General features: G+C 40.0%; 1 protein-coding gene across 6 annotated transcripts in view; it reads left to right on the forward strand.

The window, feature by feature from the left end:
* cfap74 (cilia and flagella associated protein 74) overlaps nt 1–16,649 on the forward strand; it is a 56,901-nt gene that overhangs the window by 16,589 nt on the left and 23,663 nt on the right. For all 6 annotated transcript variants that reach the window (XM_030422371.1, XM_030422372.1, XM_030422373.1 and 3 more), the window contains exons 15-21: nt 3,725–3,791; nt 5,037–5,126; nt 5,516–5,701; nt 5,825–5,948; nt 7,571–7,680; nt 8,889–9,011; nt 9,114–9,235. In XM_030422371.1, the coding sequence (XP_030278231.1) occupies nt 3,725–3,791; nt 5,037–5,126; nt 5,516–5,701; nt 5,825–5,948; nt 7,571–7,680; nt 8,889–9,011; nt 9,114–9,235 (822 nt within the window). The remainder of the gene's footprint in view (nt 1–3,724; nt 3,792–5,036; nt 5,127–5,515; nt 5,702–5,824; nt 5,949–7,570; nt 7,681–8,888; nt 9,012–9,113; nt 9,236–16,649) is intronic.

Raw genomic sequence — 16,649 nt, forward strand, 5'->3', positions numbered from 1 at the left:
AGAACTGCATCACACTCCATCCAACAGTCGTACATATTTCAGTCCAGCCAAGAAGTGCTAGCTTAATAGCTGTTATTGACTCTCTAGGATTGAGCAGCCGCAGAGCTCTCGTGCTATATTTAAAACTGTGTGATCTCAGATTTGGCAGTCTGTGTGATTTGCATGCAAACTCCAACTGAGATCAGAGTAAACTCCATTAAATCTTACCTGAGAGTGAAGTTTCATCCTTTTAGACCCATCTTCAAAGTAAAGTGGAATATCAGCCTTTTGAGGATTTTTAGAGACTTTGAAAAGTTGATGAGGCCCTTATCATATTGCAAAAGTGCTTGTAATCTGTCAAAAGACAGTTTATTCAATGACTGAAAGCTGCGTTGCACTTAGATGTGCTTGTTGTTTTTTTTAGTTGGATGAAGTGTCCACAAAAAGATATTAATATTACACTCAAAACTGCAGGTGGGCTTTATATCCTCCAGTAGGCCCATGTTTCTGTCTGATAAAAAACAAGCAGTTTCGCTGTGAGTTGTTGAAGCTCAAATACCACGATTGTCACCTGCCGAAGAACTACTGGGAAGAAAACGATCCTTAGGTTTGTCATGGTTCTCATGGCTTTCATATGGTTCCTAAAACCAAAGCATAGAAGCAGTGAGTTACAGCCACCAGATGTAAAGAGAACAAGAACAAGTTTGACAGCAAGCATTTTTAAAAGAATATTTACAGACATTGTCAAAGTTTTGATAACTCTTTTGATTGATTTCATAAGCGGTGATAAGTTTGAGCTCTGTTGAACTGAATAATGAACTGGGAGTGCGTATTGATTTACTGTAGAACAAGACAATGGCGAGTGGCAAGATTATATACTGTAACACACGGCGCAGTAATACTATACAGTCACAGTCTCAGCTTCATCACTTCAGTCCCCTGCATGGATATATAGTACAGTATGGCCTCATTTGCAGCACTTTATATAGGGCTTCGAGCAGGCTTTTTCAAACACTGCCTCACTCAGCATTTAATCCCAAGTGACCTGTTCTATTTTTTTCTTCACGTGTCATTTCATACCACCTGTCTTGAAGCAAGGGAAGACGGATGGTACACATAAGGAATGTAAATTAGCCACACACACACAAGAAAGTCTGATGAAATTGCAATGTGACATTTATATTTACCACCAGACTTGCCCGACCAGGTAGAGTCCTTTCACACACTTCCAGGTCACAGTGGTAAGCCGATCTGCTCCAAGTTCTTCACCCGACAGCTGGACCAGCTACTTCAAACAACTGGCTCAAACCAAACACAATGGTCCATTGGCCTCTATGTTGGTGATAGTATGCACTGATTGCTAATTAGGTTTAAGTTTATGTTTTAAAGTATAGTATCAACACCTGCTGTCTGTTATGATTGATGTGGTAACATGCTTGAATACAAACATTTGAATTCTCTCTCTCTTTGTGCAAGAAATATGCAGTTATATAAGTAACAGGTTTCTGCAGCTAATCAGCATCATTTTCCATTTTTCAAAAGAGATTTTTGGACACAATTCAGGGAAAAAAAGGTCCAGGCTGCACGCCTCTGTTGGGGGCATTTCCCATGCCAATGTTTGATGAACAATTGAGAACCAGCGTTTCTCATAGACTCTGTAACCACCCCAATCAGAAAAGACTGTTCTGATCAAGCTTGATCTGAATCGGATAGAGTGGGGTCGTGTAAACCTTTTGACAATGCATTTCCTATTGATCCCACCGATCAATAGGAAAATATTAGCACCTAATAATCATGCAAATGATTATTCCGATCGTTTCTGTCTGATTGGAATAATTATATCGTTTCTGCATCTGTCTGCCTCACATGAGGCTAACAATATGTGATGTTGCCTCTGGGAGGGACAGAAATAGCAGGAGCAAAACAGAACTGGTCTGTGGAAACTTTTTTGCTGGAGATCTCAAAAAGATTTAAGGATTGTTGAATGCCTCAAGGGTCAGAAAGGCTCAAAGACAACAAGTTGTTGAAACAAGACTTTGAAAAGATTAACTCAGGCAGAATCTACTGAACCAGAAATGCAAATATTCTTCCCAGAGCACGACATGGGTCCATCTTGAAAATTGTATTAACAGATGGAGCAAATGAATGAGTCAAATTCATTTTCTCCACAAGGTTGGAAAAATGACTCTTCTTCTCCTGTTAAGCGTCAGATTAGACACTTCACAGCGGGCGGAACCACTTTGCACCTGTCGAGAGTCAAGAGTTATACTCTGGTTAAATGCTTTGGGGTATATAATTGCACATCTTATTGGACCAATGTCTTGACATGTCAATTAGGAACCTCTTATCAGAAAAACTTAAATCAGATTGAGGGTATGTTGTCCATGTAGCCACAACTATAGAGTAAAATACAGATTAGTCGAAGGATTACTGTTGGGACAGCAAACAACAGCAAAATTCAGCAGCTGACAACATGTGGCCGTTAGAACGTTATGATACTGGTTGGTATAAACGACAGTACCAACATTGTCTGTTTGAACTCTTATGTAGCGGGTGCTGTTGAAAATGTCACTCACAGTTCTTGTGATTTTGATTTCCAGGCAAAAATTTGATTACATTTTCTTGGGTTGATTTTAATTACTATATTGACTGTCTTAAACTTATTTTGTATCTGTATATCCTTTACAGTGTATATTAATTGAGGGAAAACTGAAGCAATAGCCAACAGCTAACCCTGACATAAAAGACAAGAACAAATAGTATCAACCCTTTCCACCTTTAGGCTCAAGCATCAACTTGGCACTAAAGACATCTCATAAGCTACACGTTTATCAAACTTTATAACAGGATAAGACCATCACCAAGACTCCGGAACAAAGTTGTTTGCTATCCATCTTGTTCTGTGACCTGCAGATGCTTCATAATTATGCACATAGTTGCATGTTTTTAACTTTCTGTTTATCTATTGGATTTCGAGAATCCTCCCCGAGTCTCTGGCTCGCTGCCTGCTATGTTCATATCGATTGGCCCTCTGCTTGTGTCTCTGGAAGGGCGGCAAGTTGTCAAGCTCCTCGGGGCAGCATAAGGGTTGGTGTAAACGTGCTGTGAGATACACATGTTGCTTTGAAAAACCACACAGTGCTTATCTTTCTTTTCTTGCCTTGATATAATCTTTTGCTTTCTCATATGGTTAGTAGTGCAACATAATAAGATTTGACTGTGAAATAATTTCAAACAATTCTGTGTGTTTCATATGAAACAGCTCTTTATTTTCTTTGTTTCATGCGCTGTGCAAACTGAGCATCAGGTTGACTTTTGACCTCTGCTCTTTTTTCCCGTCTATCTACTCCTCTCTCAGGAGAGTCATAATACTTCTGAATTTAACAGAAGCTGCTGATTTTTATCTGCATAGCGCATGTTTCCTACTGCAGAGGCATGGACATTCTGTGTTGCATTAAAGCCAAAATGTTGCCTCGGAGTCTTGTTTTATGTTATTTCTGTGCACATATGTCTAAGACCATAAAAATACTCTCATTTGTTGTATCGACACAAAAATAAACACTGGTTTTACATTGTGTTGTTCATCAGAAAGATGGGTATCAAATATTTTACTCTGAGATGTTACCTTTGACTTAATGGCGTAATGTCCACATTAAAACAAAAGCACACATTTGATGCATCACATTTTAAACTGTATACAAATACCAATATTAATATTCATTAATCACTGTGATTTGTGTTTCAGCTTTGAGCCACCTGGATCTTTATCTGCTGGGATGTCCTGTGAGATGCAGGCTGTTTTTCAACCTATGGTGAGTAGCATCATTTCATTCAGAAATCTACACTGCACATTACAGTTAATAGATGGTTGTCTCCGATCTACTAACATTTTATGTGATTTTAACCCCTTTTGAGTCTGCTGAATGTACCAGGCCAGACATACGTTTTATAACATTTTAACAAAGCTTGGTACAGACTTTTTGTGTCAGTACAGAAAGGTATTTCTGTACTGACACAAAAAGCCATCAATATTCTGCTGTATTATGATTTACTTTTAACGGATTCCTTTTCAAGATTTTTGACACAGTGCAGTCAGTGGTACTTTTTTTGTTGTCTTGGCTCTATTTCAACATACTGTCTTTGACATAAAATAAGAGCCCTGCAATATTACCTGCAGCCCCTCGGGGTGAGGGAACAAATAAGATATGGAATGCTGCAGGGATGACGTCTTTTTTTAGGCTAACCAAGAAGTTAGCGTCGCCCTGGTTCCCTGGACAAAAAGTTCATGGGAGATTTTAATTGGATATTGGGTTATTGCTGAATAATCTCTGTTGCAAACACACGTTTACAATACTTAGATGTTTGATTCCGCAAGATAGTCTTCACAGATGAACACCAGTTTTCACGTTAAGGAAACTGCCAGAAGTATAAAGCTAATGTGAGGCTACAAATGGCATGACGTTAGCATCACCACCATATATCATTTGAATGCACTACACTATACTGTATACACTTCATCATAAATTGATGTACAATCTACAAGTTGTAAAGTTAGAGTTGGAATAGTTTAAAACTAAAGTCGCTCTGCAAAGATGGACTAGTGAGTAGATGAGTCTTCATTGTTGGGGCGATGACGTTAAATGTCCCCGACGACCTCTGTCATCTCATATACCCACCTTTTTTAACGTAAATGCTTTATAATTCAAATGAGGGGTATTTACTGTTGCATTCTATGTTGTAGAACAAAAGGAGGAAATATCTGGGTCTGAAAACCCATTCAGGCAACTTTTTGACTTTGAGACAAGGAAACAAAGTTTAAAATGCAAACTTATAATAAGATGATAATCAAATTCAGAAACTTAACATACTTGTGTCCATAGCCATGGCAGACTTTCTCAACGAGAACACAGTGCAGGAATCATAGATTTGTGCATGCAGCTTTCTAGTCATTCTCATTAGCCAAATCTACTTCCATTATCTCCATTAGCCTGCTGTCATTCCACTCTTGTGTTTCGGGGTCAAATTTCTCAACACCTTGTCCCATTATGTGATCACAGATCAATGAGGACCTGGAAGGAGAAGTCCAGTTTGCATCAGCTGTGGGTCCCTTCTCTGTGCCCGTCCAATGCACCATAAAGAATTGTGACGTGAGTTATGTGCTGTAGCCAACCACCAGTTTCCAGGACAAATGACCACCAGAATGATTTTATGTCTCTCCTCATATCGTTTGGTCTGTCTTGAAAGGACACTTTTTTTCTTGCTATACATGTACACGTTCTTGTTTTGTAATATATTTAACATGGGTTTTAGTTGTAGCCCCAGGACACTAACAATGCAGTAATGATATATTGAATAAACACGTAATCAACCACACCACAGAGGAACAACACTGACTGTCTAAATGTAACAGTCTTGTTGTAGCCTGATTCCTATTTAATCAATTCATGTACGTGTTAATGTATGTAAAACTATGTACTCAGGCTCTCAGCTCTTCACTGCTGATGCTAATTACTGTGTGATTGTATCCTCTCTGTAGCTGGAGGTTGACAGCCAGTTCGTCGACTTCGGTTTGCATGTGGTCGGCCAGACTATTTCACGGACTGTCACCTTGACCAACAAGGGTGCACTTGCCACCCTTTTCAGCCTCGACACCGCCGCATGTCTCAGTCCAGAATCTAGCCACGTCCAGGTGCCAACCCAGGTCTCTGCCAACACATGCCAGGTCAGGCGCCCCTCCTTAGATAGCCTGATGGAGTAGACTTTAGTACAGCGAGACATTGAAATTAAAATTTGAACATTTACAGTTTATATGCCAACTACATTGTGTGTTTTTCTTGGCTGACAGGACTTAAGCAGTGAGAACACAACATCTGAAAACCAGAGGAGCTCTGCGTCTATTGGGACGGGTGAACTCCAACCACAGCAAGAGAGTCAGGAGCTCTCTGAGGTGCTGCAGCAAGAGCAATCAGGTAATGATAATATGCATATGAATGCACATACTAAATAATTATTTAACACCAATTTTTACCCAGTAAAGTTTAACATAGACCTAAAACTTAAACCTGAACCTGTATTTGACCCAACCCATCATAACCTGACTGGTACTGCCAGACCAATTTGGTACCATCTCTTTCCATTTTCCTACTGGGCATTACACAACTGCATTCATTAGGTGATTAGGCACAATCCCGGTCTGGTAGTGATGAAGGAATAATTGTTGTTTGCATTACATTACTTTTGGTGCAGACATCCATGAATCCCTGACAATGATCCCCTGACATTTCCTCCAGCGCCCCTATGAGGTTGACATTTTTTGGCATTGAGTGAAATGTCTCTAAAACTATTAGATGGAGCATGAATGTGCATGTACCAGTGAATGTAATGGCAACATTATACCTGCTTTATCATCTAGTGTGGAGGGGTTAGGAGGACCTATTAGAAAAGTTGGATTATATTCATACTTATGTTTTTATTAGTAAGAATGGTTAGTCTTATTACCATAGAACAAGTGTTTTATATCGTCAGAGGGAGCGAATTGTAATACATGGAGTCCACAGTGTTGCACCATCATGTTTCTACAGTAGCACAGACTTCACATTGTAGCATGTTAGCATGCTGACATTAGCATCTTGTATGAAGCACTGCTGCACCTAAGTACAACCTCACAGAGCCACTAGCATGGTTGTATAATATAGTGTTCATGCTGACTAACAGTAGGCAATGGGATATGGTGACCTTTTCAGTATTTAACTGACAACCACTATCTTTTCCGAATCCATGCTTTAATTACAGGAACAGAAAGTAGAAAATGCATACTTTTACAGTGATTATTTTTAGATACAGTAAACTTTTTGTTGTCATGTTGAGATAAATATCTTCTGAGTAGTAATATGTTACCTACTTAACGTATTAACCAGCCAGTCCACGTTAGTCTTGCCTAAAACAGCCTAAAAGACAAAATCTCCTCATTATGGAAATTTTTTCTCATCTTCCTATCACTGCGAGGGCATTTGTCCTCGTAAGAATAAAAATAAAAGAAGACACACATACAAAACGCAATGGGTTCACCTTGCTCTCACAGCTGGGGACAAGGAGGCCTCCTCTCTTTAATGTCCTCTCGGATCTGAAGTCTGCATCGCTGCCTTCAGCACTTTCCTCCACTGATGCTTTGATAAGCGGTTCAGTCTTTTCAGTCTGCTCTGCTGGGTTTGGAAAAGACAGAGTCTATTTTTTTTTCCATCATTGCTGGGAGAGGCTGTCTGATCTTGAGTTTTTAGGGCGCTGACAGTGGATGATATTCTGTGAATTGTAATGTTGTTTATGTCAACGATGTCTCTTGAACTAATGGCCTAACCGCAGATTAGCATAAAAATGTGGTAATCTACATGAAGAATTCAGTATTCTGGTGATCTACTGTATCTGCTTATCTCCTACTCACATTTATACACTATTTGAAGTGCACATTTGTACTGCAGGACGGAGGAAGTACCTATTGTGAGCATACCCTGAGTGCCTCTGTGAGGCCGAAGTTTGCTTGCGAGACTATTGCTTCAAGTTGTGTTTTTTGTGTGTGTGTGTGTGTGTGTGTCAGTGTCAGAGGCTTCAGCTACAGGTCCAGAAGCTGTTCTTGAGGCTTGTGTGTCCACCGATGTGGATGCGCGGATAGACCACTCAGACGGCGGAGATCTAAGTCTAGGAAATGTAAGTATTGGGTTTGATTGCAAATACTCAAAGATACTTTGATTGCAATGACTTTATTACATTTTTTATCGCCTAACTTTTTCATCTACCATAATAGTCATTTTCACATTATCATTGTCCAATACTTTGGTTAATCCCTGCCAAATTTAAGATGTTCCCATCAGCCTCAGCTATTCTTTGTGTTTTGTCAGGATTATCAAATACTGGCATGCTCAAATGCTAAAGTAAGACCGTGATTATATTATACATAGATATATATATATCCCAGAGCTTTCATAACCTTTTTCGGATAAAGACATTGGTAAGTTTTTTTACATGACTGTGGCTCTAGACAAAATGTAAGGCATCACCGAAATTGTTTAGGAACATCCTCTTTACCCCTGCTGCTAGCTGTTTGCAAGAAAATTGCCACATTTGAAGATATTTGCCCAATGAATTGCTTTTGATAGATATGGCCCAAAAATATCAGAAGAGTGTGTTTCTGAAGAGACAGAATATTATATGTGTCTGTAGTATACACTGCCTCTCAGCCTTGTTTTTAGCACTGATGCTGTGTGTGCCTTGTGGCCCATGTGAAGTTCTGGAGTTGTTCAGGGTTCATTACGTCTCTCTGGTGGGAGGCTAATGGTGCATCGCCTCTCTCCCTGCTCTTGTTAGGGCTGTGTGTATTGCATTTGCCTGCATGCCCGCGGCTCGATCATTGTCATTTTGACTGATACTTTCACATTGTGTGATGAAGGCTGGTGTCTTAAATGGCAGATTATCCATCAAGCTATCATGGTAACACAGTATTGAGTCTGTTGCTGCATGAATGGCTTCCTCGTCTCTTTTGTGTTTTTTATTATTGCTCTCACAACCTTGGTGCTTTTTGTAGCTGAGCACACAATCTGCACAGCCTCTCACTGTAGTTTGATTACATGCTATTTGAAGTTTTATATCTGAGGGATTTGAGCTTCCTCAATGTGGATGGAAATGTTTTTTGTTTGATTAAATAAAAAGGTTAAACGCCTCAGGCTGGTAGTAAATATAAAGAGATATTAGTCTGATATTGTAATTAGAAAAAACATCTGATGTTTCTTTTTAAAGAAAAGTTGTCATTTGACATTTGTTTTGTTTAATTATTTTTTCCGTAAAGATACAGAACTATAGAAAAAAAAATATTTAAAACTCAAGCTTTTTCTTGTCCTGTTTAATATACCCTCCCTAAGGTCAGAGAGGGGCATATTGGACCTTTTGAAAGCATCAAACTGGAGGTTGTTTTCACTCCAACCATTCCAGGAGAGGCCGAACTGGACTTCCACATCAAATTCTCTGACATATCCAGCGAACCAGTAAGACACAGCATGTTTAAAAGATCAGGGAAATACAGAACCATATACATAGGGTTATTTTATGATAATCATTTGTAATCAATGACTTCTTGGCACAAACAGATCCCCATCCAGGTGAGGGCAGTGGCAGTCAGCGTCCCAATATGGGTGGTCCAGCCCAGCATTGACCTGAAGATCTGCATGTTTGACCACCTCTATCAAGACAGTATTGTGGTCCAAAGCAGGTGGGTGCAGAACAAGGCTGAAAGCTTATCATGTGGAGGATTTGAATGCACTCTAGATACTGAACTGTGGCACTTAAATGTATTTATGAGCCCTGCTTGGCTGCCAATCAAAACCCAGAGTTTAATAGGCAGGAGAGGGAGCAAAGGGACGTTAGTGAATCCACACAACTTTACAGTGACTGTGTCACTGATTGAAGTCCATCCTAACAGTATGTACAAACCTTGTTGGGCTTTAACCCTGTTTACAGCAAATAGCTTGATAATGTGTATAGGCCACTATAGTACAAAGTCACCAGCTGTAGTTCATCTTCTTTACTCTGTTGCCAGGTATGGATATATTTACAGGCGGTCATGAGATGTACACATGTAAGCACAATTAACATTCAGTACTCACCATTGCTAACTGAAAAGAACACAGGAAGAACTTAGCCTGCTGCAACGACAGGTCCAAACCTAAAATGTTACACTTTTGTTTATATGCTTCTCACATTTGTTAATGAAGGAAGAATCCCTACACTAAATACACTGCATGCCTCGTTAGCTCATTTCCTGCATCAGAATAAACACCAACAGTAACTCAATGGAGTTACACACCAGAGATATTTGAACTAGTTTCCTCTCCCGTGCTGATGTGTAATTAGTTTATATTTAGAATTAGCCCTTTACACATTTTGTCCAGCTGCCTTGTTTGAACAGGTAAGACATCAAATTAAGGGATGTGAGATGTCGTTTAATAGCACATTAGTGTCACTATAAATAATCATCTGTCACAGTTAGACAACAGCGGTTAAATGGAATTGAACTCCAGTTTTCATGGTGATGTGTATGCACTAGGCATCTGTAATGTTTTTGGAACTAATTTTGGTGTTAGCTTTGTACTGTGCAATCTACTATTTCACCATGCTGCCCCTCAATAACAAAAACAAATTTCTCAGAGTCACTCACACTTGCTCTAAAAATAATTGGCCTTCCAACTCCAAGTTTGCCAGCCCTCATTAACACTGCCACGATCTGCAAATCGCTGCACATAGCCCATGACCCCCACCACCCATTACATCCATACTTTACCCTCCTCCCCACTGGTCGAAGGTTCAGACAACTGTCCTGCAGAACAACCCGCTTCTGCAAAAGCTTCATCCCCTCTGCCATTACAGCTCTAAACAGCAGGCAGTAGATGTCGTGGTTTTTTGTTTATCTGTATATGTATGAATGTATTTTTTCTGGTGCTGCACGTGTGCTGGTGTCTTTGTCTGGAACAGAACTGTGAAAATGAATTACCCCTCGGGGACAATAAATCATTAATCTAATCTAATCTAATCTAAAATACTAAAATGGTTCGCTGGGTGAGTGCCTCTTCATTTAGTTATAATAAACCAGGTATTGAGATAGTATGTGCATAATACAAGTACATACTCTGAATGGGAAAAAATGATTGTTTAAAACAACAATCGACAATATGATCAATCAGCTATACATACAACAGTATTCTCGGAAATTAAGTTTATGTATCAGTTTTTATGAGGAAAGTTATAAGAAATTAGTTGGAAAACCAAGCGCTGTCTTTGTAATCAGTATCAGTGTTGCTAAAGATGAGACATGTTCACCTGCATGATCAATGACAGCACGCCCACGAGACACACCTACCCAGTGGCACCAAAACTGTGTAACTGCAATTCCAGCTAAAAAAGAGGTTTGTGTTTATTTGCCAGTTGATAGTGTCATCATGTTAATCACCTATTCCATAAATGGTTTATCAAAGCAACATGAGGCAAATGAAGGCCCTTTAAAGGGACGACATAGCTGCTGTGTTATTACACAAAAATGTGTAATGTGGCAATGTGCAGTGTGTGACTGCATATGCCAAACAGACAAATTGTGTTGGCAAAGGGGAGCAGCGGTCACAAATCCAAGCTCATTAGAAGGGATAAACAGGCAAAAATAACCACGGACTGTCTGTTTTGTCAGCTCACAAGCCTTTAACCAACACATCAAAAACTACAACACGTGAAATTCAGAAAGATCTTGTATCTATCTTTTATTGTATATCACTTTTTGATCTACTAAGGTAAAATAATTAGCAACAATCCAGAGGTTGTTCAAAGGTAAAACCTTGCACATTATTTGTTGTTGAACATTTTAAAAGCCAGAGGAAATCCAGGCATTAAAAAGCCTTTATTATAGTGTCTAAATCCTTACTTGGACAAACAGAGAGCTCCTTTTAATCATTTAGCCACTGTAAAAAAGATTTTTTAACATTTCCTTCTTCGTTGTATTGTCTTATATTTGGCCTGCCTGTATTGCCTCTGGTTTTTGAAAAGCGCTTTCTCCTGTTCCTGTCCTGTTCCATAAGCACAACATATATTGTATTACATAAAGGAACCAGTGATCTCCATTCTCTTCATGTTGAACATTGTTGAAAACTCTACAGGACAAAAGTTATAAACCTGTAGACAAACTAGAACCATGTCAAAGTAGGCCAGGTCTAGAGCAACTAGCACATCCAACAAGATTCAAAGCCCTTTGTACCCAGAGAGTTACAAAGTATAATGCACATAATCACCATCAGTAAATAGTGGACCCTGTCTGGCTCTCACTCCTAGAAAGTGATGCTCTTTTCCAAGGAAGTTCAAAAGAAGATACCGAAGCTCCACATACTGTCAGCACTTTTCAAAAACTTTTCAGTCATAGATCTCCATCAGAAATTCAACTCGCAATATGGAGCAACATCTTTTTACTGGAGTCGCAACAACCAATCAGAAATCTGTATTTATTTTAATATTTAAGAGGCTGCATGAAAGCCCTCAGCCCAAGTGAGTGGTGCGTGTCATATTTCCATTTTATTTGTTGTCATGCTCAGAAATAACTCAGAATAGAGTTTGGAAAGTGGCATGGACTGCTGATGTAGCATGCTGTCTTATCTGCTGAATGCAATACTAAAACTCCCTCACACTCTTAGTCTCTGCCAAAACAGGCATTTTCACAGAAAAACGGCTCATGGAAATCCCTGAAAATTGACAGGGCCGGCTTACTTTTCAGCCGGCCCAACGTTAACACTCTCCTCCTAACTGCGCTCAGAGCCAAACCCGTGCTGACATAATAAAATAGAGATGTATTAGCTGATAAATGTTCCCTAAACAAAAGATGACGTAAGGGACGTGGTAAGCTTGCATCCCCACAATCCTCTTTAGTCTGTACAGTAGCGCGGAGCCAAGGTAAATCCTTTATGATTATGGATGTGATACATTATGATGCGCACACAAGGTTAAGAATTCACCGAAGGGCAGATACATTTGCAGGCGTGTGGTCCACCACCTAGCCAGTCATTGTGTCACATCATGTGGGGGAGGGAGTGCATGTGTGGGGGTGGGGGATTTGTGACAACTGCCATCTGGTGCGCTGGCACACCAGCACATGTGACAACGTGACGATGACAGCATCACTGTGAACGGCAGTAAAGAGGAAAATGTTAATGCTTGCACCAGCAAATGCAATATGTCACTCTGCCTCTAAGTCAGTAATTTGAACACAAACTAGCTTGGCAGGCTTTTTAGGGAAACAATAAGAGAGCTGCTGCTTTCATCATATAATTTGTCACTTTTTCCTTTCAGCAGATGAGTCGATATCCCACAACTCCTCCTTAGTTTGTGACAGATTTTTAAGAGAACAGCGCAAAGCATAATTGAATATGCCTCTCTTGTCCGTGTGCCAGCGATTTAAATATGACTCCTACTAATTGAAAGAATTTTTCAAGAGGCTTTAAAATGTGTGGTGTTTGACTTCTGCATGTGAGCCAGTGACTGAAATATTCTGCAGACAGTTGGCAGAGTTTTTCTTTTCGGGAACGGTGTGTGTGTGTGTTTTTTTTCTTTATCAGACCCTGCTCCACCGACACCTGCTGGGGACTTGAGCATTCCAGCCCAAACTCACACAACCAACCTGCCTTTTTTCTTTCTCAAAGCCTTCTGTCCTTGATTTTTGTCTGCTGTATTTCTAATATGCCGAATGGGCCTTGTCTTAGCACAGCCTGTGCTCTGTGATGTTTGGCCTGAGGAATGTGAGTGTGTTGTCGATGTTAAAGTTGATTTCTCTTTTTTTGCTCTGGGGTAAAGAGAAGCACCGGTTCTCCCAGCTGGTAACTTTGAAATACATTGCATGGTATGAATCAGACAGTGCTGCATTACAGGAACAGTTGCCTAGAACCCTTGCTGTGAAGGCTCGGTATCCCATGAGGCTTTGGAGTACATGTGGAGTAGGCAAGCGCAGCCACCTGGCCCTTTCAAGAAAGGGAAGAGGCACTGCTGTAGTCGTGGGCACTCAGAGTCCAGGCTCTGCATGTAGAGCCAGCATGAGTCGTTTCACTGCAACATGACCTGACACAAAATCTCAATTATTATGTTTATTATGATTATTTTGAGTTCCTTTTTTGATATTCCTCGTTTGATCACTCGCCTAACTTTAAAGGGTGGTTTGCTGCATTTATTTCTCTACAGTTTGAAAAATACTACCCATAGACTCCTTTTCAATGTTATTTTTTTGGCGGTCGGAACATGCAGAGAGAAAACGGGTTTTTACAGTGGCTCTTTTGGTGGTGCAGAGTTGTACCATGGCATGTCAATTTGCATTTCTATTTGCAGTATAATTGTACCGAGTTGTGCTAAGTCACGCCTAAGAAGGACTATATCCGGGGTCTGGTCAAAGTGTGCATGACTGCCTCCAAGTGTGTTGAGGTTGGATGGGCTTCATCATCATTCAGGGACAAATGGTAGAATCTTCTTCCTCTCTAAATCCATGTTATCATCCCATCTCGGTATTTCACGTAATAAGCGTTAGGTGCTAAACAAAATCGTAACAGTCTGAAAATCCACCATGACAAGTCGCTGGCTACTAACCATCCTTGCACAGTGCAATACTAAACAGCACGGCTATTAAATGTCATTAGCTCAAGACAAGGTCGTCACCTGTTAAAGACACGCCTTCAAGCCTGTAGCCCTGTTGTGATAGAGATGCAGCAAATGTGTATTGCTAGATGAATGTCTGTCACAGTCAACTGCATCAGTCTCATCTCATTTTAAAACCATGAGCATAATTATGCCTTTATAACAGCCTCCACTCTTTGGTTAGAGCTTTCAACAAGGTTTTGGAACCTGGCTGCAGATATTTGCATCCCATTCAGCCTTGAGTATTGGTGTGATTGGCTCCCAATGTTGGCCAATAAGGCCTGGCTCACAATCCAATTTATCCTTAAGGTGTTATTGGATGGGGCTGAGGTCAAGGCTTTGTGCCAGTTCTTTGTCACCCAATAACACTGTGTCCTAACTGCATGTGAGCATCCAATGCGACGCAATGTCTGACGATCGCTGTCCACACTGAACCCGTTGAATAGGCATTCTGTTACGTCATGGAGATCAGCTTGGAGACTTAACCACACAGATAAAAGATGTACGAGTTTGCCAAGATAGCCTCTCTTCCCATGTTTGTCTTTTTAAACAGAAAATACACCTTTTATGCTCTGATATTTAGAGGTTCCTCTATTGGAAATAACATACACTAGCAACAACAGGTTTGTAAAGGGGGTGGGGGGTGTCTTCTCACCAGACGCTTTTAACTCCATGATGATCTCCTCCAGCCAGCTAGCATCAAATTAAGGGTTTAGTAGTAAAATGAGGTGGTATTATAGAGATAATGTCATGATTTGGAGTCACTGTGTGGGTTTTCTTCCGTCCTTGGTGTCTTTTCTGACGGTGTGTTTCTCAGAGCTGGTTAACTCTGCTATAAAGCTATAACTCTATATTTCAATTCATGAATCAACTGTTCCTTGACAAGCACTTTAAACACAAGTGTCACAAACAAAAATGAAACCAGTGCTTTTAGGATGCAATATGTATGAAATGGCCTCCTGTCAATTAGCAGAGCTTTGGGGTAGCTGGTTAGCATGCTAACTTCAGTAGAACTTACTGCAACACAGTAGCCTACGCAGACAGCATAACACCAAAACTGTTATTTCTTTACATTCTTTTGATAATTTTTTTAAATTTTTGGCTGGTATTAATTTACATTTCTACATACTGAACCTTTAGAAAGGACTTCTTCATTAAGGTTGGACTTTCTCATAATGGTTGCAACAATGAACGCATGTTTGAGATCATGGCACAGGTCATGATCGTAGTCATGGTTCAAAATAGAGATGACTACTGGTACGAAACATAGAATGATCCGCAGTCTTCCAATTTCAGATCTCCTATTTTATTGACCCATCCATCCTCCCTCCTACATTGACATAGTGAGAAGTCAACTGACTTTTCCTTATTTAGAAAGACACCACGTGAACTCAAAGAAGTCTTCGTATTCACTTTTAATTCTAGTCTAGTCTAGTCACAAAGTTGTTCGGAAAGTGTCCTGAATTCAAGAAATTTGCGTTTGTTTTAACGACCAAATGAAATATTATTATAATGGAGGTTAATAAAGTGAAGGTTATATAATTAGTATCACATTGTTTATTTTTATCCCAGAGGAAGCAAATTATGTGAATTGCTGTAAACTCACCTTTAAATCATTAAACATTGCTTCAGAAATAAACTGGTCACAGGCAGCCAGTGAAGAAGACAGGATTAGCTAAATGCCTCTGTTAATTAAATCGCTTAATTATCCTAAATGATTATGTATCCATGAATATTCCTCCGAGAGTGATTTGAAGGTTATCACTTGGCCGGAATGAAGATAGCGACTTAATATCCCCCAAGTGTCCCCAAGAGAGAGAGAGAGTCCTTGCCTCGGGGAAACAACCATCTGGTTGACCTCGCTGTTCAAAGTGGGTCACTTCATTTGAGAGGGGAATGGAAAAATTAAGGGTCCCTCAGCCTATTTGGCAACGGCTCGCTCAGCGCTCACCTTTTGTATCTATGAGAATAAAAGCAGCCATAACACAAAATTATCCCAGTGTACTATACCGATATCTCCTCCAGCAATCCTTTTTTTTTTTTTTTCAGCCTGTTTGTACTGTCATCATTTTATGAAGGTGTGTGAGTGTGGGCTGTGGTTAAATGTGTTGGAGAATTCCCAAGGTGAAGAGCCATTTATATCACAAGCCTCAGCTATAACTGAGGCTTGTAGCCACAGGCACAACCATCTGTTGGAGCTCCTAGAAATTGGGTCACCTAAAAGATATCACTCCATACAAGGCAATTTATGTAGGTGTCACTCAAGTAAAAATATTTTTCTCTGTCTTTGTTGAACCCCTGGGGGTAAAACATCTGCCTTGTAATGTCCACAGGGAGAAGCACCAGAAATATATTTTTTTGTTGTTGCTTCCATATAAGATTCAGTATGTTTACTTGATTGCTACTATTTTTCTGCCACCTCATAAACGACACCTTTTAATTGTCTACATCAATAACCATGTCAGTGATGGATTACA

The sequence above is a fragment of the Sparus aurata genome, chromosome 7 (genome assembly GCF_900880675.1).
Source record: "Sparus aurata chromosome 7, fSpaAur1.1, whole genome shotgun sequence".
In the NCBI taxonomy this organism is placed as follows: domain Eukaryota; kingdom Metazoa; phylum Chordata; class Actinopteri; order Spariformes; family Sparidae; genus Sparus; species Sparus aurata.